Source organism: Thamnophis sirtalis, unplaced genomic scaffold (genome assembly GCF_051295495.1).
Source record: "Thamnophis sirtalis isolate CommonGarterSnake01/CBP01778 unplaced genomic scaffold, rThaSir2_p1.2 scaffold_5, whole genome shotgun sequence".
Classification (NCBI taxonomy): domain Eukaryota; kingdom Metazoa; phylum Chordata; class Lepidosauria; order Squamata; family Natricidae; genus Thamnophis; species Thamnophis sirtalis.
The window spans coordinates 121498990-121526775 of record NW_028261385.1 but is presented as its reverse complement, the minus strand read 5'-3'; the positions used below and the strand labels follow the sequence as shown (position 1 = coordinate 121526775).

The following is a 27786-nucleotide window of genomic DNA, read 5'->3' as shown; positions in this document are numbered from 1 at the left end:
ATTTCCTAATATTATTACCAACAAAAACCAATATTCAGACCAAGGACTTGATATTCTTTATTTCAGTACCTGTACAGATGTAGAATTCATTTCCTCTTTTGTCTCAACACATTTTATTCGATTAATATGAGTATAATGAAGAAGGTAATCTGTTCTATACTTAAAAGTAAACTAATGTTTTTAAGTAGTAACAGTACAGATGAGGGATGAGAAACGATTATTCAAATGTTTCAGGTACCTTTTCTTTGGGTAAACAGGATAAAACAGTCCAAGTGAGGTACTGAACCATCCTGTGAAGGGGGTGAGGTTGCTGTGAATAGCAGTTTGAATTACAGAAAGGCAAATAATATTCTAGACATACCTGCTATATAGTAGCAAAAAGTACTTCATAATGTAGGTGTATTTGATAGTTAATAGCATATTGTTTCGCAGCTTTTTCTGTTACAAGCAGTTCAAAAGTCATTGAGTATCAGCAATATTGCACTTTAGGTTATATTAATTGAATTACTATGTTATTTAAATATTTGTCTTTCTTAGTTTTCTCAATTAAAAAGGATTACAGAAATAATACTGTAAGAACAGAAAAGTGATTGTATACAAATCTTAATGCCTATATATTCTTCCACTTGTGAAACTATATTATATGATGTTCATAGCAGCTCAGTGGTCTAGGATACGAAGATTGCCCGAGACTATTTTGTTCTCCAGAACCGCTCCAGGGGGGATGTCAATCCTGTCACCATGGTTTGCAATAATTATGACAGTTCCCTATGGAAATAAAAAATAAAGTTCCAGTGAGCTTCCTAAAGATAAAATTCTAAATTTAAGTTTACATTTCATTGTATTCTGAAGGGATCACATTTCATAAAATACTGATATTGAACTCCTTACATTTATCCTATAACATCTAACAAAAACATATGCTGTTTCATTACAGAAATCCCAACCATATGCATTAATGTCCTCTTTCACAGAACTGTCAGTTATATTTGAGAAATGTATATTTAATTGCAGTCACAAGATGTTTTCTAAAATTAGCAGAATTAGATCAGAATAGCTTTGAACGCATATATCTGAATCCAAGATTGAGGTTCACTAAAGAGACAATCATTATTATAGCAGGAAAGATTTTATGTCCTCCAACCAAACCGCACAAGGAAATATTCTTGGCTGTTAATTGCCAGCCAGTTTTCCCTTGGGGCTCTGTTCCTGAGGGATGGATTTATACATCTTCAAGTTTTCAACCGCCTGCTCTGAAGCAACTTACAGCAGGCATATCTGATGAGAACCACCAATGCAGAACTTACAGGTTTTTTTATTACATCTTCCTCACATTTTCTGAATTTCTGAACTGTTTCTGAACCCCCACTGAAATATCTCTGACCGGGATTTATTACTTTTGTCTACAACTAAGACTGTTTACATAATTAATTACTTCTGTACACTGCTTTTTGTGTTCCTCTCTTAATTGCTCAATGTTTTACTTTTTGTTCCAGAAAAATTCAAAAATTCGAAACTGCAAAATGTATTTATAACGGCTAATTTGAAAGAGGACATTCCATACAAAAAATGCCTTTTTTATCTTTTCTTCAAAAGGCAAAGAGAACAACTGCTTTAATTTAAAACTATAAACAATGCCATTATACCATCACAGACACTGGCAAGTCTTAACACTGCTGCATTACCTTTTAACTAAGAAACAAAGGTCATATGTTTTGTAACAGCCTATAAAAAGGTCTACAACAATTTTCCACAGCCAACTTGCTGCAGGACAACTTGCTTGCAGGACAAAATTTAAACTAATATGAAAGAAATAGTCAAATACAATCATTTTAAAAAGCATGGAAAGGGAGGCTTAGAATGAAATGTGAATTGCAAAAAATAAAAATTATTTTAAATAATTAAATAGAATTGTTAAATTTTCCTGCAGCAAATTGTCCCACAGCCAGTTGATTGTGGTGAATTGTCCTGCAGTGAGTTGGCCGCAGCGCATTGGCTGTGGCAAGTTGTCCCATTCCATGTAAAAAGTTCCATTGAACCCTAAAAAGCACATACTTGAAAAGTACTTGGGATGTTATGCTACGTTATTCAAGGAGGCGACATGCTCCTATTTCTCAGGCTGTTCTGAATGCTCAGAAGAGTTCAGGAACAAGTTCTACATGGCATGGGCCCACATTATTCGAGACAGCCCCTCTCCCCAGCTATATCTACTTGTCCTATCACAACTGGCAGGAGAGGCATGTTATGAATCCATTTACAAAGGAATGTCATCTGGGGTTAGAATGGTCCTGACGTTGCTGGCCTTTCAGGAGGCTGTCAAGACATGGCTTTGTCATCATGCCTGGGGATCCAGTATTGGTATCAGATAATTGGAGATCCAATTGTATTGTTAATCATTGTAAGGATTGCACTCTCCCACAAATTAAGTTTTAACTTTTTCTTTGTTTTCTGTTTTTAAGTATGTGAGCTGCCCAGACTCACCTACATGAAGGGAGCTGCTATATAAATTGAATAAATAAACAAGCCTCTCCTTTTCTCTAGAGGGAACCAGTATGTACCAGTTACTTCGAAACTTTCTGAAGCCAAGACACAGCGCAATTCCTCTATGAAACAGTTAAAACTACTGTAGGTGCCAATTACAAGCAACAGGAGAGAGTAGAAACTAGCTTCCTAAGAAAGCTACTTCAGGTACCAAAATATGTTCCTAATGCTGCTCTCTTTAGATGCAGAATTTACAAAAATGAAAATAGAGATTTAGCTGTGTGCTCTCAAATTGTGGCTAAAAGCTTGCATTTAGACCCCCAATAAATATCCAATCACATAATTATTATTCTTGGAATATTACATAAATCCCACTCAATCAAATGAGATGCCGATACACAGTTCATACTATAGAATTTTAAAAAGGATTATACCAAGATGTCTTTAGAGCTAAATTGGGGAAGAGCTAATGCTATTTTAAGTCACCATTGTACTTGGCCCTATTTACAAATGATAAATCTTTGGAAGCCCTATACACTATTTCATTTAAGGTCTTACCATCAGCAATAATGGAGGGTAAGAATTCCAAAATTCCCTATGTGGAGAAGCTCTGTCCCCGAAAAGATGGGAACACTGAATCACAGGATCATAAGCTGCTATGTTGCCATTGTTACCTAGATGCACACAATAAGTTATTAACACCCCTTCTTAGTCCATTTCATACAGAAGAATTCTATGTGCAGCTTCTTTTGGCCGTTTGCTGTTGGAAGAGTTTTATTTAGCCTGTAGAATCTGCATTGTTGACAGCAAGGTACAGAAGGCTACAAGCCATTTTAGCATACACTAATATTGCCAAAAGTATTCGCTCACCTACCTTTACTCGCATATGAACTTACTGTGACATCCCATTCTTAATCCATAGGGTTCATTATGACGTTGATCTACCCTTTGCAGCTATAACAGCTTCAACTCTTCTGGGAAGGCTGTCCACAAGGTTTAGGAGTGCGTTTATGGGAATTTTTGACCATTCTTCCAGAAGCGTATTTGTGAGGTCACACAATGTTGGACGAGTTTACGTGGCCTACCAACTCGTGGCTGAGTTGCTGTCGTTCCCAAACACTTCCACATTCTTATAATACAGCTGACAGTTGACTGTGGAATATTTAGGAGCGAGGAAATTTCACGACTGGATTTGTGGCACATCAGAGTTCCACACTGGAATTCACTGAGCTCCTGAGAGCAACCCATTCTTTCACAAATGTTTGTAAAAACAGTCTGCATGCCTAGGTACTTGATTTTCTACACCTGTGGCCATGGAAGTGATTGGAACACCTGATTCTGATTATTTGGATGGGTGAGCGAATACTTTTGGCAATATAATGTATGAGCAACTCTGTAATTTGTATTATATGTTGTATTTTTTTAATCACGTCTGACCCATAATAAAATTTACAAGAAAGTTTTAAAACTATTCTTGTGCAATTATAGAGTTAATTATGTTATTAATTTGGAGATACCTGTTTTCAGATTATTATTTTGTTTGCTTCAACCAGATACATGCTACTCAACTTGACGGAACTAATTTGATCTGATTCCATTTTTACATTCTTCAACTCCTTTACATTTTTTCTTTTAACTACAAGAATAAGGAATGTTTAAGGAAATGTTTAGTTGAAATGGTATGAACGTAATGAATGAAATTCAGTTCTTAATTTGTGAATCTACCGTTTAGTATCTGTATAGTTTGGTATGTTTAAAAGCTTTGTTTATGTTCATTTCCTTCATACTATGTTATCTGTTTATATATCAGTTAAGTATATTGAATTTTCTTTTTAATTATTTTTAATGTTTTAATTAGCACTTATTGATTTTAATGAAGAAAAATTCTAGCATAAGATATTTTACATTTTTCAGAACATAATAATAGAGAACAATCCAAACTGGGAGAAGCCCAGCCTCATTCCTCTGCTGCATACAATGGAAGATAATTGTTCTTAGATAATTGTTCTGAGCCAAGGTGGCGCAGTGGTTAAAAGCAGCACTGCAGGCTACTGCTAGATCAGCAGGTCAGCGGTTCAAATCTCACCGGCTCAGGGTTGACTCAGCCTTCCATCCTTCCGAGGTGGGTAAAATGAGGACCCAGATTGTTGGGGGCAATATGCTGACTCTCTGTAAACCGCTTAGAGAGGCCTGAAAGGCCTATGAAGCGGTATATAAGTCTACTGCTATTGCTATTGCTTAAATTAATTCAATAAGATTTGGAAACAAGTTTATTCTGTCAAGTCTGACATTAATGGCAGATACAATAACTTAACAGCCCAAGTAGATAATCAGGATAAAGAAATTAAGTAAGCCATCTGCAACTGAGTTTAGAAGTCTTCTGGCACCTAAACAAATTGGATGCTAAATGGGAACAAGCAGAAATAAAACAGCTTAAAATTTCAGAGGTAATATGATGAGATCTAGAAATGGAAAACCTACTTAAATCTTATTTCATCCAGCTCATAAATGAAACTCTTTCTTTGCTCGGATACATATGCAGATACAGCACAAAACAAGCTTTTGAACCAGCTGTGCAAACTCGCAAAACATGTGACTAACAAAGTGAGGTGCTTCATCTGCACTTGCCATTCTACACAAGAGTGTTTCTGACTGTTTTGTGCAACTCTATTTAAGTCATTGAAAATATACGATTAACTAATTTTAAGTAATCTACCAGATCCCCAATATCAAATGGATATTGCAAGAATGCATTGATGACTTCTAAAGTTATTGGCAGATTTTGTCAAATAGTGTTGCTTGAGAATGTAGTATTTCAAGTATATAAATGTTTGGAATTGTTCTAAACTTAATCATATTGACCAACCTTTAATGCAACATGTTTCCCAAAAGTGACATCGCCTGAAACAGTTAGATGATCCAGTTCGAGCATATCTGGGATACTTTCAAATCTCGTCAGATAATCTTGAACCTTAAAAAAAGAGAGAGAATGCAATTCCTCGGGTTCAATTTTTATGAAACTCACAAAATGTAGTCAAAGAATTGTACTGCTAATTCTTAATTTGGAAAACACAAGCCCTAAGGAGGTGTCATAACTTTTGAATCTGGAACACAGCTTGATCTGCAGTTCATTGAAGGCTGTATAGTGTCCACTACTATACCTTTGAGTTAGTTTTTTAGTATTTCATATAGCTCTCTTTAATTGTCCTTGTTCTGATCTACATCTGATTATATAATGGTTATATTTTATTCACCTTAGCTGATGTGGCTTGGGCTGAGAGAGATTGGCCCAAAGTCATCCACCTGGTTTTCATGGCTATGGCAGGACTGGAACTCACGTCTCCTAGTTGGAAGTCTGGTGCCTTAATCACTAGACCAAATTGGCTTTTGTCTGAATAAGAAAGTTGACTGATTTAAGGAAGGCAAAACTATAATGAACAGGTAAAGAGGGAAGGGAATACTATCTTTATAATCTTTAAGAATTTAGTAGAATGATAATCCTACTAAAACTTCAGAAAAAAAACCTATTAGAATGAGTGTGGGAAGGCACAAATGTTACACGTCAGCCCCTAAAAGCAAACTTTTAAAAGCTTTAGAATGCTAGGATAACTGTGGAAGATCAGTGGCCTCAACTTGGCCTTACAATCTCCTGGAAGCTTGCAAGATGCTACTCAGTAGAAGGACCAGGGATGCTTGTTTTGGTTTTGGTTTTGGGGGAGAAACAATGAAATGGCATGGGAAGCAGAAGCTTCTGAGAGGAAACTGCTACTACATTCTTAATATTTTCTAAATCAGGCCCAAATCTAATATATTCTGGGGTTACTGGGGATGGGCATGTGTTGCCCATCAATTTTTAAAGTGGCTTACTTGTGCTTAAAGTACTTAAAATCGGTCTATAAAATTGACTGCAATATACTGGTCACAGAACAGTTAACAGTTAACTCATATGTAGGCAAATCATTTTCATACCATGAGAAACCCAGACTGTTGGAGAAGGCCGTTGCTGCCGCCTCCCCATTGTTACCACAGGCCAGACAGAGACAATCAAAAGGCCAGATGTGGCCCGAAGGCTGTAAAATGCCCAGGTCTAGGTTAACTAAATTTTGTGAAGCCACCAGAGTCATCTGAGTAGTCTAGAAATTAACTAATTAAATAACAATTCACACATAAAAACAACAAAGCAGCAACAAAATTGTTATGAACAGTAATGTATTACATTATATAGATGCAAACTGGCCTATTGCACTAATTAATATCTGTAGATTGCAGAATTAGTTCTTTATGAGAATTACATTGCCACAAAACTTTTCCAATCAGATTAATCACAATCTTTAATCTTACTATTGTATTTTAATCTACTCAATTAGCCACTCAAGAGTCTCAGGATATATCTAAATTAAGAATTAAACACCTTACATGCAATAACTTATATGATGCTTCTGTAACTGACCTCGAACACTAGTTTTGTACTGCTAGAACCAGAATGACTTGATAAAAATAGGTAGCAACTGCTGGATGATCACATGTAGGGAACATTTTAGGATACTATCAGTCTTACTCCTATTCTCTTAAGAGTGATTAGCAAGAGCTGTTTTTATTAGCTCATAGATTGAATGTCTGTTCCCACACATAATCTTTTTTAATTCAATAATTATGTGTACCTTGGTGAATGAGCTCCCCAGCTTGACCAGTGGCACAGAAGGAAATTCCCGTTTCTCACTCATTGTTAGAGACCCAGCGTTAAGGCTGTATAGGTTAGACATCACAAGTAGAAGATCAGATGTGGTCTTGACCGGCAAGAAACGGCTACGGGGAACATTTATTCCCAAAGAGTTCTCAAAACTTTTAATAGCAGCACCAACCGCAGTCTCCAGTTGAATAACATTTAGTCCACCATCTAAAGTCTGGAAGAGAAAGTGTTCAAGATCATGGGATATGATAGCTAGCTGAGTTTTACAGATTCAATTCAATTCAAGTGAGCTTAGAAACTTTAGATTGCTGCCTGAAAGCAAAATGTCTCCCAAAAAACATTCTAGTCACAGAGGATTTAATCAGTGCATATACAAGGAATTTTCTTCAGCCACCATGTATTTGGGAAACGGGAAGCCAAGTTTTATCTTACATCTCCCTGCCTGCCACAGTTCTCCAAACAAGCAAGAAACGTACATTAGACGTTATTGTTTCATGAATAAGTGTTGACAAGAACATGAAAATGAGCATAATTTCCCACTATGTTATCCTTAAGAGATGAAAATATTCCCTCTCTAAGAATCATTTTGTGATCTATAAAATGAAAATGGTATATTTTAAAGCTAGGTTTATCTGAAAAATGTTAAATGTGAATTTTAAATAAAAGATAATAAGAATTCCTCCAAGAATAATATAGACTAAAATTACAGAAACATTAAACATTATTAATATGCTCTTGAAATACTTTTCCAGATTGATCTGGCATACTTATAAATTCCTACAAATACTATTTTGAAGACAGGAGATCCATACATGTAAACAGAATTTGAAATACCTCTCTAGTTGATCAGTTCAAGAGGATTCATAATGTTATTCTTACCAATGCAATTCCAGACTTCAATTATTTATAGGCTTACCTTTGGATTTACAATAATTTCCATATCAATAGCATTTTGTTCCTGCAGCCTTTTAATTGCAGATAGTGAAATCCACAGGTTGTTTGTGTTGAATATTTTGAATTTTGAAACAGACTTGAATTCATCAACATGTGCTTTTGGCACCTGAGCTATTTCAACTAGCCTCAGTTTGTTTTCATACTGTGTAAGCGTACCACCCTGCAAAAGTAAAGGCGGCCTTTATTAAATAGAAATCTATCACAGTGCCTAAACAAATGTCTAGAGAAATGTATGGCTTTGGTCACAACAATTATTTGGTACCACTGGTTTCAGTGAGATCTAGTTGCAATTACTTTAGCTTTAGAAACCCACATATATTTTGCCATGGCATAATTTAGTCCACTGTTGTAATAGATTTAATATTGGACTAAACGTTGTTTTTATTTTATTTTTCACGCAGCAATGTAATGTAATTTTTTATATATCTTTTTGGAACTATATTAAGTCCAATGGGATTCATTTCCCACACTGTTTTCCTTTATGCACTGTATTATGCAGGATACAACATCTTAAGAGGCAATCTAACTGTGTGCATGCATACTTTTGTTTTTTAAAAATAACACTTTTTAAAAACCATATTTATTTTGGAAGTGGTCTGAAAAACGATAAAAAATAAACATTTTTATTAGGTATCTTCGCAGTTAGCATCCTCTCAAATTATGTCTTTTGTGATAAATACTTAGGAGAACCTCAATGGAGTGCAAATAAATAGGCAAAAACAATCAATTTCATAGCTATGGAACATGCAATATAAAACTCTAAATGCATAATGTACAGAAACACTGTCAGCAGTGGAGGAAGGTAGAAAAGGAATTAGCATTTCCAGAGTGGGAATGTGTAACTAATTAATCTCTGTCAATAAGGACGTGTCTTGCTTCCTGCCATAGGATGTGGTCTGCAGATCTGGTTCACAGACCAAGAATGGGGTGGGAGAAATACGTTTCTAGAGGACCAATGTGTTGCAAATGGAGAATATAATAGATTTAGCAATGTCATTAAACTGAGGTATACAGATTTTATGTACAATGAAATCAACTGAATTAAATATTTTTACCTTCACATCTGCCCTTGTCTTATTGGTGACCTCCATAACAAATTCACATCTTTTTCCATTTGGCGAATTCATGAGATGATTTAGAATATAGAGATCAACAGTAGCCCCAAGATTATCTATGTTGGACACAAAAATATATTCCTTCCCATCTTCAATAAAAATATCTAGCAATCCAGAATTATAGAAACTTGCATAGATGTCTCCATGGCCAGGGGGATACCAAGCCTCTGTGTTCTCTCCTGAGTAAGATACATCTTTTGCTACTGGAAGTAAAGACTCCTTATTAATTCGAGGATACCTGGGGGGAAAAAAATTAAGCCCTCAGGGTAGCAGCTGAAACATTAGGTGAGGCACTGCTAAATCAATTCAATGTCTGGAGGGAACATCAATCATTAATTACTTATTATAGCATATTTATGAAACCAACAGCTCTTATGTAGCTTATAATTGAAAACTGTAATTAAAAAAAGATAAAATACATACAGCTCTAGTTACCAAAAAAAAGTATCTGGGAAAAGCTGGTTTTCCATGGGAGAACCAAGCTCTTCAAATATCACAGAAAGCTAAGGGAAACTATGTGAGAAAAAAAGGATTTCAGCTATTCACTTTAGCTGAAACCAGAAAACTGTAACAGCAAAATATAATGAATACACAGCATTATTCTTCTCTGACCAAATGCAGCTTTTCACATGAGGGGACAGTGTATTAGAAAACAGAATCCATAAACATAAAGAGAAGGATTGTCTCAAAACACTCATTCTCTCACCTACATATTATTTACAATTCTATTCATTGTAGTTATGTAACAGTCTTCTTTGTAATTTAAAAATTAATGCTTAAAGCCTATGTAACAGATTGAAGATTTTTATTGCTACTATTTACATAACAATTGGCTCCTTAAATGCTGTTTCTTCTACAACTACATAACTTTTATTGCAAGAGCTGCCATGATCAGTAGTTAGAATGCAGTACTGCAGGTTATTTCTGCTGACTGCCTGCAATTTAGCAGTTTGAATCTCAACAGGCTCAAGGTTGACTCAGCCTTCCACCCTTCTGAGGGGGGTAAAAGGAGGATCTGGATGTTTGGGGGCAATATGCTGATTCTGTAAACAACTTAAGAGAGGGCTATAAAGCACTGTGAAGTGTTATACAAGTCTAAAGGCTATTGCTATTATTAAAATTGAACTATAAATACCTGCTTTGATTAAAAGTGTGGATTTTCACACCACTGTGGCTGTATTTCTGCAAGATTTTTTTTGTATCTTCATCAGTGTTGAATGAATTCATCAGAACTAGAGGAACATCTGTATTGTAAGTCTTATTTAGATGCTACAAAAAGAAAATATTATTTTAAACAGTTCGCTAACATGAAAGATATCTAATGTTCAAGAATTATTAAACATGCGTATTTTCAAGACAACTGTTAATCAACTGGAAAAACAAACACATAGGCTTCTAATTTAAATAACAGCTAAGATGCTAAAACAATTCCTATATAACTCCCATATTCCAACAAAGCAATTAGATACAGTTAAAATAGTCACAAAATTTAATCATCTAATTCAATCAATCAAGGGCTTTGAATACTAATGGTGATGCTTAACCCTGTAAAAATAAATGAATCCCTTATGCCAAAAATTCAATTTGAATCATCATTAAATATATTTCTTACTAAATATACTAACTGCAAGATTCTTTGAAAAATCTGTCTCATGAAAATGAAAATGAAGATCTTCCAAAAGACAAATGACTTAAATTAACACTTTGTGTGTTACCATTTTTATATGCTAAGTGCTTTTCACATTACCAATACAGAATATACAACTTCATCACCACATAAATCAGAGATGGCGTTATTTTGTGATGCAGTTGGATTGTTATGTAGTAAACAAGCTAGAAGTCTTTATTCAATAGCAATTTTTCTTTTGAAGATCTGCAACCATTTAAACATATTTGTGATATGGGAAGGTGGATGATTAGCTACAGATTCATATTCACAGACATATATGCACACACACCGGTTTAACTGGAATTGATTGGTATGGAGAGCATTACTCGTTTCTAAAGACTGCATCAGGTAGTAATGATGGAAAATATTACATTTATCTGGCCCACTAGGAAGAGAAGACAGGGTATGTATACAGATTCCATTGATTAGATTCTCATCTGGTGGGACCACAAAAAAGGGCCTTGGTGATGGCCCCTTCTTTACAGAACTTCTTTCCCACTGAGGCATGGTTGACCCCCACACACATACTTGCTTTTCATGGGCCTGATCAATGGGCATGGTAACCACAAATGGATCAAGTGGCTGATTTAATTGTACTGTTGTTATCTTGGGGAGGGAGGGGGGTTGAAGTGGGTTTTTTTATTTATATTGGAATTTTAAAATTTTGTAAGCCACCCAAAGTCACTATATATCAATCAGGTGGCTATGTAAATTTGTTAAATAAATAAATAAATAAATGCTGCTTAATTGCCATTAGCTGTTTACAAGGAAAGTGATGTACTCCATCATTTTCATCAGCTGCCAATAATTGTTGGGTTTGGTCATGCAAAGATATAATATTATAATACCATATGGGGAACAGTTCTCCTAGTGAGGTGGTACAAGCTGGTAGTATTGGAATATAGTTTTGAAAATGGAAAGGAAGAACATGTTGTACAACAAAACTGCTAAGAGTCGCTCAATTGTGAGATGGGCGGCATATAAATTTAACAAATAAAAATTAATAAGTTGTATATCTATAATACCGCCTCATCTATATTTGTCAACCGAGAGAATGAAACCCTGCTGTTCATTAGATCTACTTTCTCCTAGACAGTTAATTAGTGGCATTGTCTAGAATAGCCTTTTACCAAGTTTGTCTTCACCAATTTATCTTTACCAATTCTGTCTTCAATGTTCATAATAAATGTTAAACTGCCTGGTTTCATTCATATTTTAGTCATATCCAAATTCCACTACAGTACCGCAAAAATGTATTCATCGGGACCTGCTATTAAACATACAAAAATTAATTGGTCCAGAATATATCTATCAGGCTGGGAGATATGGCTTTCTGATTCAGAAATGTTCTCAATCATCTACCACTTATAAGCACCATCTCCTATTACTTCTTGTGTTTCCGCTCAAGACACTTTCCCTCAGAAAATAGAGGAACACATACCAGAAGTATTTTACCCCACTCTTCAACCCACAGCTTATAAATTATTTTTAAACTAATGATTAATGTAAAAAAAAACAACCAAAGGAACTGGGGATGGGGAGTAGTAGAATGAAAAATCAAGTTCACGTTCTTAATTATAAAATTAGAATTGTTTACTGAGAAAAACCTTTCAATGCATAAATAGCTATTCCTAATTAGGAAGAATGGCAAATATAGGCCAAGTGTTTATGGAAACTGCAGACAGCAACTACTGTATCTGAAGAGGAAGTTCCTTTCTTCCTTGTAAAGAATGTCTTTCCTAACTTGATGCATACAACAATATATGTACATTATCTAAAGTTATGTTTCCTGTTTTGAAAATACTTTTATCTGTATGAAAACTGAAATATCTCCAACCTACAAATGTTTTTCAACATAGTTGCAGCAACATAGTTGTTGTCTATTCCTCTATTAATTTGTAAGCTGGCTCAAATATTCTTCAGTAGAGAGGGCAGGACATAAGTGCAGTTTGATGTGGTGGTTAAGGCTAGAAACAGAAAGACTGTGAGTTTTAGTCCAACATTAGATATGAAGGCAATCGGATGACCTTGGGCAGTCACTCTGACTCAGCCAAGGAAGAAGGCAAGGGCCAGCCACTTCTGAAACTTGCCAAGAAAACAGCAGAGACTGACACGAAGGCACTATATGCAAAAGCAACATTTATGCATGAAAGGTTTAAACAGCAAGTTCAATTTACTTGGCATTTAAAAAAGATACCAAGAAAGCATAGGAAATGGAAAATAAACAGCGATTGAAGCCTTTACTAAGACTTTGCCATCAACCTTACTTCTAAGGGAGGGCATTTTTAATATATTTTTAAAAAAACTGTATTTGCCAATTCTAAAGGGGCCAGGAGGATTGAAAGCTTTCATAAAAATGCCAAAGATGCTGTCAGATGCTGTCACAATGCAAGCAGCACCACTTTCTAATATGTATGCAATGTTATGATGTATATACGAAAGAGGTACATTGTGCTGCAAAAGTGCAAATCATCATTTACCCCTCCCCATCACAAACAAGATCGTTTTAGGTCAACACATTGAAGTTAATTGAAAACTAACAAGATGGCTCACCTACTAGTATTGGTGCCAGTAACTGTCATGCTTTGGTTCTTTGAACTAATTCAGCTTTATTATCGCAGCCTCGTAACAATCAAGCCTGGACAGCATACTTTCCTCATAAGCCACTCTTTTTTTCTCTTTTTTTTCCTGCCATTTGGAACACTACATTCTTGAAAAGCTTACACTGTATTTGAAACAATGCAGTCAGCAATCACTGCCTTTCAAATAATAATTACAATTGGAACAAGTGAAACTAATATATGAATTGAACCCCAGCACTTTTTACATGTTCCTAAAAAAAAGGGCGTGCTCCATGTGACTGCAAAGTCCTTTCACTGATACTTCCCCCTCCTTGCTCCACCCAACTCCATACAATGAATGGAGTTCAGAAAGGTAATCCTCAAAGCTATTTGCTCAATGTGACCCCTCTGTTTGAGTGAAAGAATACCCACAAATACAATCTACCGTCAATCTATTCCATTTTCAAACTTCTCATTGGTCCTTGTCTACACAGAGTACTCGAATCACCACACAATCCACTTTAAAATGCAATCATTGGAATGTGGTTCTGCAAGTTTGTTTGTGCGTTGAAGATCCAATCTGCCAAATTCCAATTGCTGATTGTAGGCAACAAAACAGAAAATTTCATACAATCAAATTGGACACAGCATGGAATGCAGGATCAATAATATTTTCAATTTCTAAAAAATTTTTACACAATCTGACACACAGCAGCCAAAACATGCTGTATTTTTCAGAGTATAATACACTCCCAAGTATAAGACGCACCTAGCTTTTGGGAGGAAAACAAGAAAAAAATCTGCCTTTGCTTCTGCCTCCAAGCAATTAGCCTCCTTGCAGCAAACAGCTAGTTTCGGTTTTAGCTCAGCTTGATTAGCAGAAGAAAAAAATCTGCCTCTGCCTCCCAGCAATTTGCCTCCTTGCAGCAAACAGACAGTTTCAGTTTCAGCACAGCCTGATTAGCAAAAGCAGATGATTGTCCCTTGGCCTCCCGACTATCAGCTGTTTCAGGTTTCAGGGATTGCCATAGCTTATTGCCACCTCTATGCCACATTTTTGGCATCTGCATCTCGTTTTCAGTTTCCGCATGCCCCGTTTTTGGCCTCCGCGCACCCCATTTTCCGCCCGTTCCAGGCTGGGTGACAATAGGCAATTCCTGCAGCCTGAAACAGCTGATCATCGAGAAGCCGATCCAACCGACAATCAGCTGCTTGTGCTAATCAGGCTGTGCTGAACCTGAACCAGGCTGTTTGCTGTAAGAAGGCAAATTGCTGGGAGGCAGAGGCAAAGGGTGGGGGTCGGTGGATGGGTGGGGCTACATTCGGTATATAAAACACACCCAAATTTTCACCCTCTCTTAGGGGGAGGGGAGTGTGTCTTAAACTCCAAAAAATACAAAAAAACTTCTTGGGCCAATGCTATCCTTAACATAAGCAATATCACCTCAAGTTCATTATGGCATGAAAAGTCATCTAGTGTCTACCATAAATTTCTTGAAGGAAGCTTATGGTATTGCTGCTTTAATGACCAAATGGGTTAATAAACCCTAGTGGAAAACATTACTACTTGCCTCTAACATCAATTAATGTTTCATGGCGACATGTGGGGATCAAGGGCTATTGGCATTGATAGCAGAGTGACTGCCTCTGAAAGCCATCTGCTGGGAGATTAGTGGGCTTTCTTGTGCAGTTGGTTGGCCATTGTAAGAACACACTGCTGCATCAGATGAGCCAATTGGATCAGGGATCCAATTCAGCAGAACACTTATGCTTATGTTATGTTCACATAGCTTTTGAAATGGTAGTGGCAGAAAAAGAAACATTTTCAGTACTCTTAATGTTTTATTCCAATTTGCTCACAGGTGCTCTTTTACAAGTAATTATATGCTAAAAAGTAATGATGCATCAATATGAGGTAGCTGGAGTGATTGTAAGATTCTTGAAACAGACAAAAAAAAATAGATTTCAGCATAATGCAAATCACCTTTCCCACTGAAGTTTTAGTGTTTCGCATGGGCTCTCTGTGAATGATAACCACAGATTTTATGACAATTGTTTAACCAGGAGAACCCACAGATATGCTACCCACCTCAATCTGTTGAACTGTTAAATCCAGGAATGTATTTTCATTCCGAACACCAATGAGACTTTTGGGGCCTTTACATCCCATACTGGTGCCCAAGCCACCATTAAGTTTCACCACAACTAACTTGTTCAAAGCTGAAGCAATGCTATCAGGTATTCCTCTTGCTTTTATCTTCTCATACGGCTGTATCTGAAAGGAAAGAAACAGTGATAAGCATGTTAGAATAACTCTATAGAGTTTACAGTATTTTATTTTAAAGTAGAATTGCAAAATAAAACATGCAGTAAAAGTTTAAATTTTGGTTTTGGCTACACAAGACAAAATTTTCATCCAGGCAGCATTGCAGAATTGTCTATATTGGTGAAAGCAATCCAAAGACTGATTGCTGTTCTTCCCAACCACTGTGTTTGCAATCTTGAAATACTCTCTCCCCGTTTGCAAGCAAGTTTTTAGATTAAGTACTGAGTGGCTGCAGAAGTAAAACTTGGTAGCCAAAACTGATTCAATAAATCTTATTACAAACATACACTGAATGCCAGTACATTGAACATACAAACATACATTGATGTTTTAGGAACCTTACTCTAATTCCTGGACTGATTTTTTTAGAAGCCCCCTTTAATGACTCAAAGATAAGTGAGACATTGTCGATGATAGTGACATTTCATCTTTAGGCAAACTGATATCCTTGTTGGCTTTTATTCCTTCAAATCAAAACCCAGTTCCTTTGTATTGCTTGGGGTGAACTTCTTCAAAATCCCTGGGTAAGTCAGAATATGATACTTAAAAACAATGAGCTCCACAAGAAATTAGTAATTCACATCATGCTGCAACTTACAGAATCTTCTGGAGGTCTTTGAATCTTTTCCCAGTCTACTGATGGTCCTTTTTCTTGTAAGAATCTGCGAAAGAGCTTTTGAAATCCTTCCAGGTCTTTTTTAGTGTGCTGAAAAAGGCAAGTGAAGCAGGTTTTAACTTCTGCTAAGCCGTATGCAAAACAGAGATATAAAATTATTGTAAAATGTGAGGAAATGGAGCCATTTCTCTTTCATTTTTGAGAAGAAAAATTGGAAATGTTGTATAAAATTAAAATAAATCAATACTTATTTTAGCATACTGTTGTATATGTTAAACAGTGTAACATATACCATAGCTCACTTGATTTGGTCAGGGAAATATATTTTTTGCTTATTAAATTTATATGCTGCCTATCTCACTATCTAGTGTGAATAAAGCTGAAAAATATTGTTCATTTAGGCAATAATTATAAATTTCTTGTTTAGCAACCACAAGTGGATTTGTCAACTTGATCATTAAGCGAACCAATCACTAAGTGAAACGATGACTCTAGTTATCTTACTCTAGTTTTGCTTTACAAATCTGTGAAAGTTGTAAAATGCACTCATAAGGTTACTAACTGCAAATGGCCTCTAAACAAGGACTACCTGTAGTTATAGAATTATTTTAAAGTATTTTTATTTTTTTTATTTCAAATGGAGAAAGGCTATATGATACTAGATTATTAAAAATGTAGCCATCTTTTTATATCCTTAGAAGAAGCAAGCAAACAAAACACAGAAAAGGAATTATCAAAGATATATTAATGCAAAGAAATCAATGTATTAGATTCTATGCTTCATTGCAACAATGTAGAAGGCAGTAATTTTAAAAAAGCTAAAAAAAAGGAAGGCATCCAAGTCTCAAAATATACTTTTCCATATGTATGCCTGCATATATGTAATCAGCTTATTTTTCTGAACTGGAATACAATATCATCATTATCAGCAGTTTCTATTTCTATGTCTTTGTTTTCATCATTTGCAAGTATTGTTGGAAACTGAAGATATCACTGTAATGAGGAAAACTATCCTTTCTTATGCTAGTTTATTTCTGGGTTAGATATGAATATTTTCAAATATGTAACAATTACTTGCATACCTAAACAATTTGTATACCATTTTAAAAAAAGAAAAGCATTGTTTCCTCTTTTTTCTATTTCTCCCTCCCATTGCTATGAAAGACAAAGCGAATGCACAAGAATTTACTTACCGACAGTTATTGCACTAACCATCATAATTTTTTAGCATTTCACATACACATGCTAAACGCTTATGATATGCATGTATACACATACACACTCCTTAAAATTCACTTGGTATACCTTTATTTATAAAAAGTTTTTATGTATCTATTAATTCTTGCCCCTCTTTCCTATTGTTAGAGTTGTCATGCTTGCCAGCTGCTATCACTGTGTAACAAGAAGTGTCAACAAAAGATAACAAAGGTACAGAAGGCAAAACAGATAAACACAAAAAGGATATAAAAAATTGTATTTTATTATGAATCAGCTAATCTATCCCAAAATGGAAAGAATGCATAGAAAACTTCTAACTTACATTGTTTAATATTATTACATGTAGTCCTAAAGGGGACATTATGTTTAAGAACAACAAAGCTCTTTTACAGCTGCCACATATATATATCCCAAAATTCTGAACATTACAAAAACAGGATCTACTCAAGAACATACGATAATTTTGTTTTAGTCCTAACCTGTACTTCATTCTGTGGTGCAGTTCCAAGTATTTTATCCAATTCCATTTTCATAGAATATTCCAGTTCTTGCCTAATAGCTTCCTGGAATGGGGAAGTACCAGCCTGAGACATCGCTTTGCTAAAATCTTAAAGAAACAAATAAGAAACCATTTTCATAGGCATCACAGAGAGAGCAAAATCCTTAACAATGAAACATGTTAAATTGTACTGTACTTAAAAGCAGCATGTATTATAAAAAATATTTTGTACAATATTTTAACAAATGTAACATATTCTTGCATTTTGCTAGTCAACCAATGGGCCAAATGAGCATGCATTCCACTTTTGTGCTTGTTATTAGCTAACTAATGATGGAAAAAAATCCTGAAATAATAGCTATTCTTTTTCTAAATTGTCAGTCTATTATGTAGTTGAACAGCTGAGCATTACTGATTTACCAAGCAATACAATCTTCCTTTCACAAAATTATGTCATACAAAAAAATAAAGAAACTTGCTGATAAACTCTAGCAATTTTTCTGTATTCCTCAGCTCTCTCTCCCTTAGTGCTTTCTCATTCAGGGGTTCAGTTACTACAAAACAACATGAATTGCTGCATATTTCTTACCTGCATTTACAGAACTTTAGTTTTAAGGCACTTATTTTACACATACAAAAATAACAGGGGAAGTATCTGTTATTAGGAGGTTATACTTTTAAGTAGAAGATTCTAGATAAGGGGGGGTGGGGGAGAGAATCTTATAATCCTTCACCATTAAACAGAAAATTAGTCAAAACCAGGTATCATACAGCAATAGCAATAGCAATAGCAGTTAGACTTATATACCGCTTCATAGGGCTTTCAGCCCTCTCTAAGCGGTTTACAGAGTCAGCATATCGCCCCCACAGTCTGGGTCCTCATTTCACCCACCTCGGAAGGATGGAAGGCTGAGTCAACCTTGAGCCGGTGAGATTAGAACCGCTGAACTGCAGATAACAGTCAGCTGAAGTGGCCTGTAGTACTGCACCCTAACCACTGCGCCACCTCGGCTCATTACAGTACAGAAACAATTCAAAAATAGCAACCATCATAAATCAGCAGTCGTATTTTCTTTAATTTTTTAAAATTTGTATGTTAAAAAACAAAACATAGTGATTTGCTTTTCCCTAATGTACTATAACATATCAAAACTATACTACAAACGTTTAGGTAACTAACTCTTCATTGTGAAAATAAATAAATAAATAAATAAATAAATAAACCTTCCAGAACTATTCAGTTTCAACCCATTCAGTTGAAGTTATCTGTCTCCCTGTTTATCTCCATCCAATCTACATGGAAAAATGATTTTGAAATACAGTTGGCTCTGTCTGGTTAAATGGTTTATAAAAGGAACTGTACAATCCACAATGAATATCCCAATCAAATTCTAAGATGACTCTAAAAACATTGCCAGTTACTGTTGGAATTAAGAAATGGTGGGTCTCAGAGCTAACAGGACAACAACCAGGTGTCAACCCTAAAGCAACTATATAAAATCACAGTAGCTTTATGTATCTTGGGTTATTATTGTACCTATTCAAGTCAGACTGTTGAAAAATGCACATATTATAATTCAAAATTTACAAAACTGCTTAGAACACAATACAATATTAAATTAACTGATTATATTTGTCAGGGTCCATACTGTTGCTGTTGGTTCAAGAATATAAATTTTTCAGGACTGTATAATAACATACTTATGTTTTCCAAATCTGGAAGTTCTCAATGTACACATTACGTTTTCTTTCTTCCTACACTTATTTCTTTTAATGAAGCACTATATTTTGCTTTTCTAGTTTTTTTTACACAACTGACTGAGTCAGACTGAATCAGCAGATTACTTTAAAATAATTGACAGCATTAGAAAAAACATGGTTATTTTTGCATTAAACTATAAAACCTAGAGTGTTGGATATAAATACCACTTTATAATGCCTTGGTATGGCCCCACTTGGAATACTCCATTCAGTTTTTGTCGCCACAATGTAGAAAAGATGTGGAGACTCTAGAAAGAGTGCAGAGAAGAGCAACAAAGATGATTAGGGTACTAGAGACTAAAACATATGAAGAACGGTTGCAGGAACTGTGTATGTCTAGTTTAATGAAAAAAAGGACTAGGGGAGACATGATAGCCGTGTTCCAATATCTCAGGGGTTGCCACAAAGAAGAGGGAGTCAAACTATTCTCCAGGGCACCTGATGGTAGAACAAGAAGCAATGGGTGGAAACTAATCAAGGAGAGAAGCAACTTAGAACTGAGGAGAAATTTCCTGACAGTTAGAAAAATTAATCAGTGGAACAGCTTGCCTCCAGAAGTTGTGAATGCCCCAACACTGCAAGTCTTTAAGAAGATGTTGGATAGCCATTTGTCTGGAATTGTATAGGGTTTCCTGCCTAGGCAGGGGGTGGGACTAGAAGACCTCCAAGGTCCCTTCCAACTCTGCTATTGTATTTGTATTATAAATGTTATTTTAACTTACACAACATTATTGGTAATAAAAAGAAACTTTTAAGACTATTCCAGTTCAGCATAAAAACATTTCCAGGTTTGTGATAACAGCCTAAAGCATTTTTAAATTATTTGTAAATAGTTTTAACTTGCTTAACAAGTTTCCTTATATTAGAACACATATATTTTCCTGTTTCAATTCTGTCATACAGCTTTGTCATACAGCTATACACTCTTTCATACAGCCATTTTCTTACTAAAAAAATCAGTTCTGTCTTGCAAAATACCATAATACATTTATTATAACAGAACGGAAGGCTATGGTGCTGAATTTTATGTCTTGAAAGCAGAAATAATGAAAAAAATCAGAAAACCTTTATGTAATCCAGAATACTATTTGTGTGTGTGTGTGTACGCACATATTGTCTAATTGTGTTATTTTTCTTTTGCTATGTTTTAGACCTAAGCATACACCTAATACAATCAGCATTATAATCATGTTTTGTAATTTTAAGCTGAATCTATTACTTGTGCTAGGAAAGAAGAGAAGGGACATTAAGGAAAAAAATTCAAAGTAACATGAGTGGACTGCCATTTATAAAGAAACTTTAAGTTTGGTATGTGGGTAAGAGAAAACTAGACACGAATCTATGGATTTTATATAGACGTGAGCAGCAGTGGTTTTCCACTGTATCTGACCAAAGTGAGAATAATTAGTTGCAACAAGTGGCTGTTATATTATAGCTAAATATTTAATATTAAACACTGTAAAAAAAGAATGTTACTCTACAGTATCCAAACATTTGGAATCTGATTACACCTTTTCAGACCAATAAATTTAATTAAAAGACATCTGCTTTCATGACCTGCAGCTTATTTCATCATATTTGACAGTTGTATCTGAAGACACCAAAATTTATTAGCCTAAAAACGAGTGATCAGACTTCTACCATACAGTACTAATATCAACCTGTTGTGGCTTTATTACAAAGACTGAAGAATGTTAGTATTTCAAAAGTTCTGTACCTAAAGTTCTCTACATATTAAAAATCCTCTGTTCTTTCACATATATTAAAAATCCTCTGTTCTTTCACATATATTAAAAATCCTCTGTTCCTTCACCCAATTATAAATTCTTAGATTTGAAGAAATCTTCTTCAACTAACACATCCAAGTAAAACATTCTTGGAAACTGATTGATAAAGATAATATATACACCATGGCTTATAGTCAATGGGTCTTGTCTGCTGAGAAAGAAGTTATACTAATTTCTATGGGGATTCTCAGTCATCCAAGTCATAGCTATCCCAAAAGGGCTTTTTCAAAAGGCAACTAGACTTTTGTTTTTCCTTGAAGACGTTTCGCTTCTCATCCAAGAATCTTCTTCACCTCTTACACTAAACTCATGCAGTAGCATTTACATTAATAGAGTAGAGTGGTATTTTCCAGTCTTTGAAATATACTCCAGAGGTTTGATGGAACATCAAGAGCAGATGAAAAGTTATAAAAAATTCAGAAAGGGCCAATCAAGAAGTACCTTTCACAAAAGCTCCACTCATGTAACAATAGAGGTAGAGTGCCTTGTTATCAAAGTAGCGTTTTCATTCAACAAGTAAATCTTCACAACAAAAGGCTTTCTATTAGTTCTCTATATATGAGGGTATATCAATACTCTGAGATATTGGAACACCGCTATCATGTTCAGTGTTCCAATGTCTCAGGGGTTGCCACAAAGAAGAGGGAGTCAAACTATTCTCCAGGGCACCTGATGATAGAACAAGAAGTAATGGGTGGAAACTAATCAAGGAGAGAAGCAACTTAGAACTGAGGAGAAATTTTCTGACAGTTAGAACAATTAATCAATGGAACAGCTTGTCTCCAGAAGTTGTGAATGCCCCAACACTGCAAGTCTTTCAGAAGATGTTGGATAGCCATTTGTCTGGAATGGTATAGGGTTTCCTGCCTAGGCAGGGGGTGGGACTAGAAGACCTCCAAGGTCCCTTCCAACTCTGCTATTGTATTTTTTATTATAAATGTTATTTTAACTTACGCAACATTATTGGTAATAAAAAGAAACTCACAAGGAAGTACAGTACATTATTACTCACAGAGAACTGATTGTTTTCTACATATAGGTTCTGCTTTTCTTAATTTTAAGACTATTCCAGTTCAGCATAAAAGCATTTCCAGGTTTGTGATAACAGCCTAAAGCATTTTTAAGTTATCTGTAAATAGTTTTAACTTGCTTAACAAGTTTCCTTATATTAGAACACATTAGCCATTTGTCTGGAACGGTATAGGCTTTCCTGCCTAGATAGGGGGTGGGACTAGAAGACCTCCAAGGTCCCTTCCAACTCTGCTATTGTAAACCAGTTATTAAAGCTAATCATAACTGCAACTATTGAAACTTAATAATAAATATCAGGGCTGGAGAGTTATGATTGTTTTCAGATTGCAAAAATGCAATTGCTTAGTATTTTAACTGCACTGATTGCATGTCACATACTAATGAATTATGCTCCTCATTATAAAGATAGATTTCTTCCCCAAGATGATGCCTTCCACATTTGTTGGATTTCCAGCTCTCAAGATAGCTAGACATGCTGGGAGTTGAACACCCTTTCCTGCTTCTGGGCTGTGAAAGGCTGGTTTTAAAAGGGTACATTCATTAGGTTTTGAAGCAGGTTTACTATATTCATACTTGAAAATAGTTAGGGGGAAAACACCTATAAAGTATATTATGTAAATCAATCCCAATTTAGAAAAGAAACATTTAAATTCAACTGCAGATGTCACAGTGAATACATTTAGTTCTGTTTTGGGTAATGAAATGTACTTTTATTTTATTGTAAGTAGAGTCAGCTTTCTTTCTTAGTAGCTATACAACAGATTTATGCCCCAGTCTCACAAAAATAACCCTGGAAGTTACAACCGCCTGACAAAATGATCTCAGAACGAGGTTTGTTTCAACTGTTTGCCTTCCCTACTGCTTTTGCCAACTGCATGTCTCATTTCCAATGTAGCAATAAAACGATGACGCCCTCATTGCCCGAGAAGATTAGCAAATGTAGTGATTCAGGCAAGTAAAAAAGTTTGAACAAATCTGGGAAGAAAGACTTGCTACATCACAGCTATTGCAAAAGTTAACATTGTACTCAAGAAAATATAGATTTTTTTAAAAAATATGTCCTGGTTTTATACCCAGACAGTGGAGCTCAGGTACAAACAAGCTAAGAACTCTCCAATCATCCTGCATTTAGTAACAAGCTCTTGAGAATAAAACAAAAGGAAATTAGTATCTCAAAGAACTAATTTTGAAATAAATAATAACATTGTGAAACACAGAAAAATAAAGATTTCTATCTCTTTTAGAGATCCCACATTAAGTCTGCTTTATCTATTTCCAGATCATAAGGAAAGAACTGGCACAGCTCATACTGCAAGGTATTACCTGAAGGTATTTCTAATGGAGTCTACTGGATAGCAAAGCAGTGTGTCTCCAATCAAAAGTTCAAGATATTTTCATGCTTTTAGTGCCATTCTTTATCCTTAGTGAAAGGAGGCATACAATACCAGGACTAAATTGGAACTACCTTGATTTTTTAATTAAAATGAAGTTATATGACTCCTTTCTCCAGCTTTCAAATGCAACTAAATTGTGAACAAAGAAACTACTTATTATAAAACTCTGTCTTTCTCAAAGTCCATTTTGAATCTTGTTTTCCCACTAAACAAAACTGAACTTTCATAAATGTTGCATGAAACAAGATTTTGTTTACATTAACACCTGTAAGAGAAGGAAACAGGTACAGTATATGGAAGTACTACAAGTACTACAGTACTATGCTAATCAGCCTGGTTTATAGTCCTAGCTTGTAAAAAACACAGCACAGGGTGATATTTCTGACTCTACGGTGATTTTAAGTGGACCCCAAAGGAAGGGTACTGAATTACAATGTATGAGATGGGCAGGGCGGGTGGCTGGGGTGAAGAAGGAAAACAATGGTGAGGCTAGAGAAAAGAAAGCATACACCTAGTTACACTCTAGAATTGTTTGGTCATACTAGGAACAGATAACCCAAAATTGGATTAAATATGCATGCTGGGCTTCAATTATCAAAATCTTTTGCCATGATTCATGCTAATTTGGACAGATGGGAGCTGAAATCTGGTCACATCAAATTCTGTATCACTGCTGTAAATTTTATTCAAATGTATAAAATTAAGTAAGCAGATAGAAGAACATATCTTGCCATATTAAAAGTACAGAATCTATCTGGGACTGAGAGATACCCAAGGATGAGAAAAGAAAAGTATGTATATAGAAGAGATGTAAGGAACATCACAAGGATCATAGCTGTATTTACAGTATATTTCATGATACAGAATCTGAATCTGGGATCCAGTAAGCTACTTTACATATAATTAGGTGGAGAGTACTATCCTTTTCTGTTTTGGTTTTTACTTAAACAGATAGCATGTGGACTATTGCTCTAGAAGGACAGAATCCAAGTTCTCTTGGACAGGTGGGTAATGTCAACAATAGACTCCATTCCATTTTAATTTAATTCTATTTTAAACATATGTACTTAATCCATTTTAAATATATACTGGTAGTTATAATCTACAGAATATGGATTTAGAAATTCTACCATGTATCTACATAATTTGCTTTAGAAATTTGTAAGAAATTATGACTGGATTATGTATTGCTGAAAGATGTTCAATATTATTCCTGTGCAGCACAACCTCTTCAATTCTGACACCTCTTCAATTCTGACACTCTGACACTATTATTCCTGTTAATAATAGAAATACATGGACCACAGACCTTAGATCCACTATTAAACATTTAAACGTAAGACCTGAATGCAGTCATCTGGGGGGAAATCCAGCCTATGTAGTGGCTTTAAATATTTTGGATTTATCATTTTATTCAGTAAAATAAATTCAATAAAATTATTTCACATAGACAATACTTTTTAGTTTTAACCTAATTAGAGTGGCCTAGATTTGCTAAATGATAATGTGATTTTCTGGCAAAGCTTATCTTTGATAATGTGAAAAGCTTAGCAAAAGGATAGAAAGCTGTAGTGTGCTAAATCCCTTTCCACAACCCCAATTCATCCTAAAATTGCATGCCAAAATTTATAGGGCAAAAGAAAAGCACCATTTTATTTTGCAGTAACAAAATGGGGAAAAAGCATGTAAGATATTGCACAGATTTAAATTCATTAAAAAGAAAAGTAAGATCTACTGACCTTCCACTAAAAATGCTAGATAGTACAAAAAAGTGCCTTGTTACATTCTGGCCACAAAAGTTTAAGCTCACATTAACAATTACTAATACTTAATATCTGTTTACAACATCATAAATAATCTATGAATGTAGGAGAAATATAAAAAATACCATCTCCAACCAAGACTATCTTTTAAGTGAGGCATGTTGTATTATAAAACACACACATTTAGAAAACATAATGAAATCCATTTTTATACAAAATGGCCTCCTCCAGTATTGGACTTAAAAAATAGCAACACCAAATGTTAAAATAACATTTATTGGTTGGGGGTGTTTTTGTTTTGCTGTGTAGAGTTTATTAGATCACTTTCAAGGAGTCTATTTTAAGAGTCAGTCATATCAGTAGTGCTCAGCTTTTCGTTCAGTCGTTATCAAGATTATTCTGTATCTATAATCCACAGGGTATATTCACACTCCACTGGCATAGATAGTAGTACTCAGAACTAAACTGCTACCTGGTTTTCTATATATTGCCTATTTGAAATAATCTACATACTTTCCCTTCTAATACTGAAGGCGTCATATATTTGGTTTGTGGCATAAAACAGAGATGAGATTATTTTGGTGAAACAAGCACACTATTCAATTATTTCCTTATAACAGCAATGCATCAGTCATCAAGCTAAAATGTTTGCTTGTGGGCAATTTCACAATACAGGGTTTTCAAACCACGCATAGAGACATGCACAGCCATAAAATACCTAGGAGAAATGGTCTTGTAATAACCACTTATGTCATCAGTATGTTAATAGGAGGCCAGCTGATAAACTAGTACAGACCCTTCTTTAATTTACCAGACTCAGGGCAAGCAGCTCCAACTGCCTCAGTCTAGTTTTAGTCTTTTTTTTTAACGTTTGGAGAAAGAGAACTCACATATTCCCCCTCCCACACACATACACACACACACATTCCCCCTCCCCTCTCTCTCTCCCACACACACACAATGGTAGAGACTGGCAGTGCTTTGCTATCACCTAAGCAACCCTCAAAACAAGAGAATTGCTGACTTAAAATCCAATTGATACCCCTTTTAAACAGCCTCTAATCATTACCATCCTACCTCGGTAGCTGCCTGTGAGCCACAGCACAGCTCTTTTTAAACCCACCACACAGAGCGACAAACATCAATGCAGCTTCTGGCACTACAGAACTTTACCATGTTTACACTTACCTTTTGCAAATGATGACATTTTGTATCTTTATGAAAATAAATACTCTTCTTGTATAAATATAGAAAAATTAAGACACTACCTCCTTCAGAATATGCCACAAAAACTCAGAAAAATAAGAGCTTTTTTTTTCTTTTAAGTGACTCCTCTCCTGATATAGCAGATACTTCCTTCACTGTTATTCAAAATTTACATACCGTCAACACAATACTTTTAGAAAAAAATAAAAGCCCTAATCATAATCGTTTTAGCTATCCTCCCCGTAAAAAAATGGTTTTCATCAGGATTTTATCCCCGATTGTTCCCTGCTCTCTTCCTATACCTATCTTCAGAAATAAATGACTCGGAGAAACTGTGTTCAAGGTAAAAACCTAAGGATTTAAATTTCATCAATGAAAGAGGAGGGTCAAAAACTGTGCCTCACCACCAGCCTTTTCTCCTCCCCCTTCTCCACCACGGAAACGCCTGGCTGCTGCAGAGATGAGAGTGGCTCACACCATTTTCCCACCCACCCCTCCACCGGGCTCCTCCTTTCCTGGGAATGGGCTGGTTTCCTTTAAAAGGCAGGATTCCTTAGGACCACCTACAACAGTGACGGCTAACCTTTTTCTTGTTGCGGGCCGAAAGTACGTGCGCACACACACACCAACACTCCCGCATGCCAGCATCCATAATGCAATGCGCAGCCTCTGCGCTTGCGCGCGCCCCGACGAATCTTTCCCCGCGTGGCCTGC

At 35.5% G+C, this 27786-nt stretch overlaps 1 protein-coding gene across 3 annotated transcripts; it reads right to left on the bottom strand.

Moving 5' to 3' along the window:
* Positions 1 to 44: 44 nt before the first annotated feature.
* On the bottom strand, positions 45 to 27674 carry UGP2 (UDP-glucose pyrophosphorylase 2). 3 transcript variants are annotated; one of them, XM_087716809.1, is made up of 10 exons: positions 27656 to 27674; positions 18110 to 18237; positions 16395 to 16502; positions 15560 to 15745; positions 10376 to 10509; positions 9181 to 9478; positions 8088 to 8285; positions 7143 to 7385; positions 5348 to 5452; positions 45 to 768 (listed from the first exon to the last, which is right to left on the bottom strand). In XM_087716809.1, the coding sequence occupies exons 2-10, from the start codon at positions 18221 to 18223 to the stop codon at positions 661 to 663; spliced, it is 1494 nt and encodes a 497-aa protein (XP_087572935.1). In that variant the 5' UTR covers positions 18224 to 18237; positions 27656 to 27674; the 3' UTR covers positions 45 to 660. The 3 variants fall into 3 exon arrangements, with proteins under 3 accessions (XP_087572935.1, XP_087572936.1, XP_013912501.1); XM_087716810.1 differs by lacking the exon at positions 27656 to 27674 and adding an exon at positions 27477 to 27495; XM_014057026.2 differs by lacking the exon at positions 27656 to 27674 and adding an exon at positions 27055 to 27437.
* Positions 27675 to 27786: the final 112 nt, after the last annotated feature.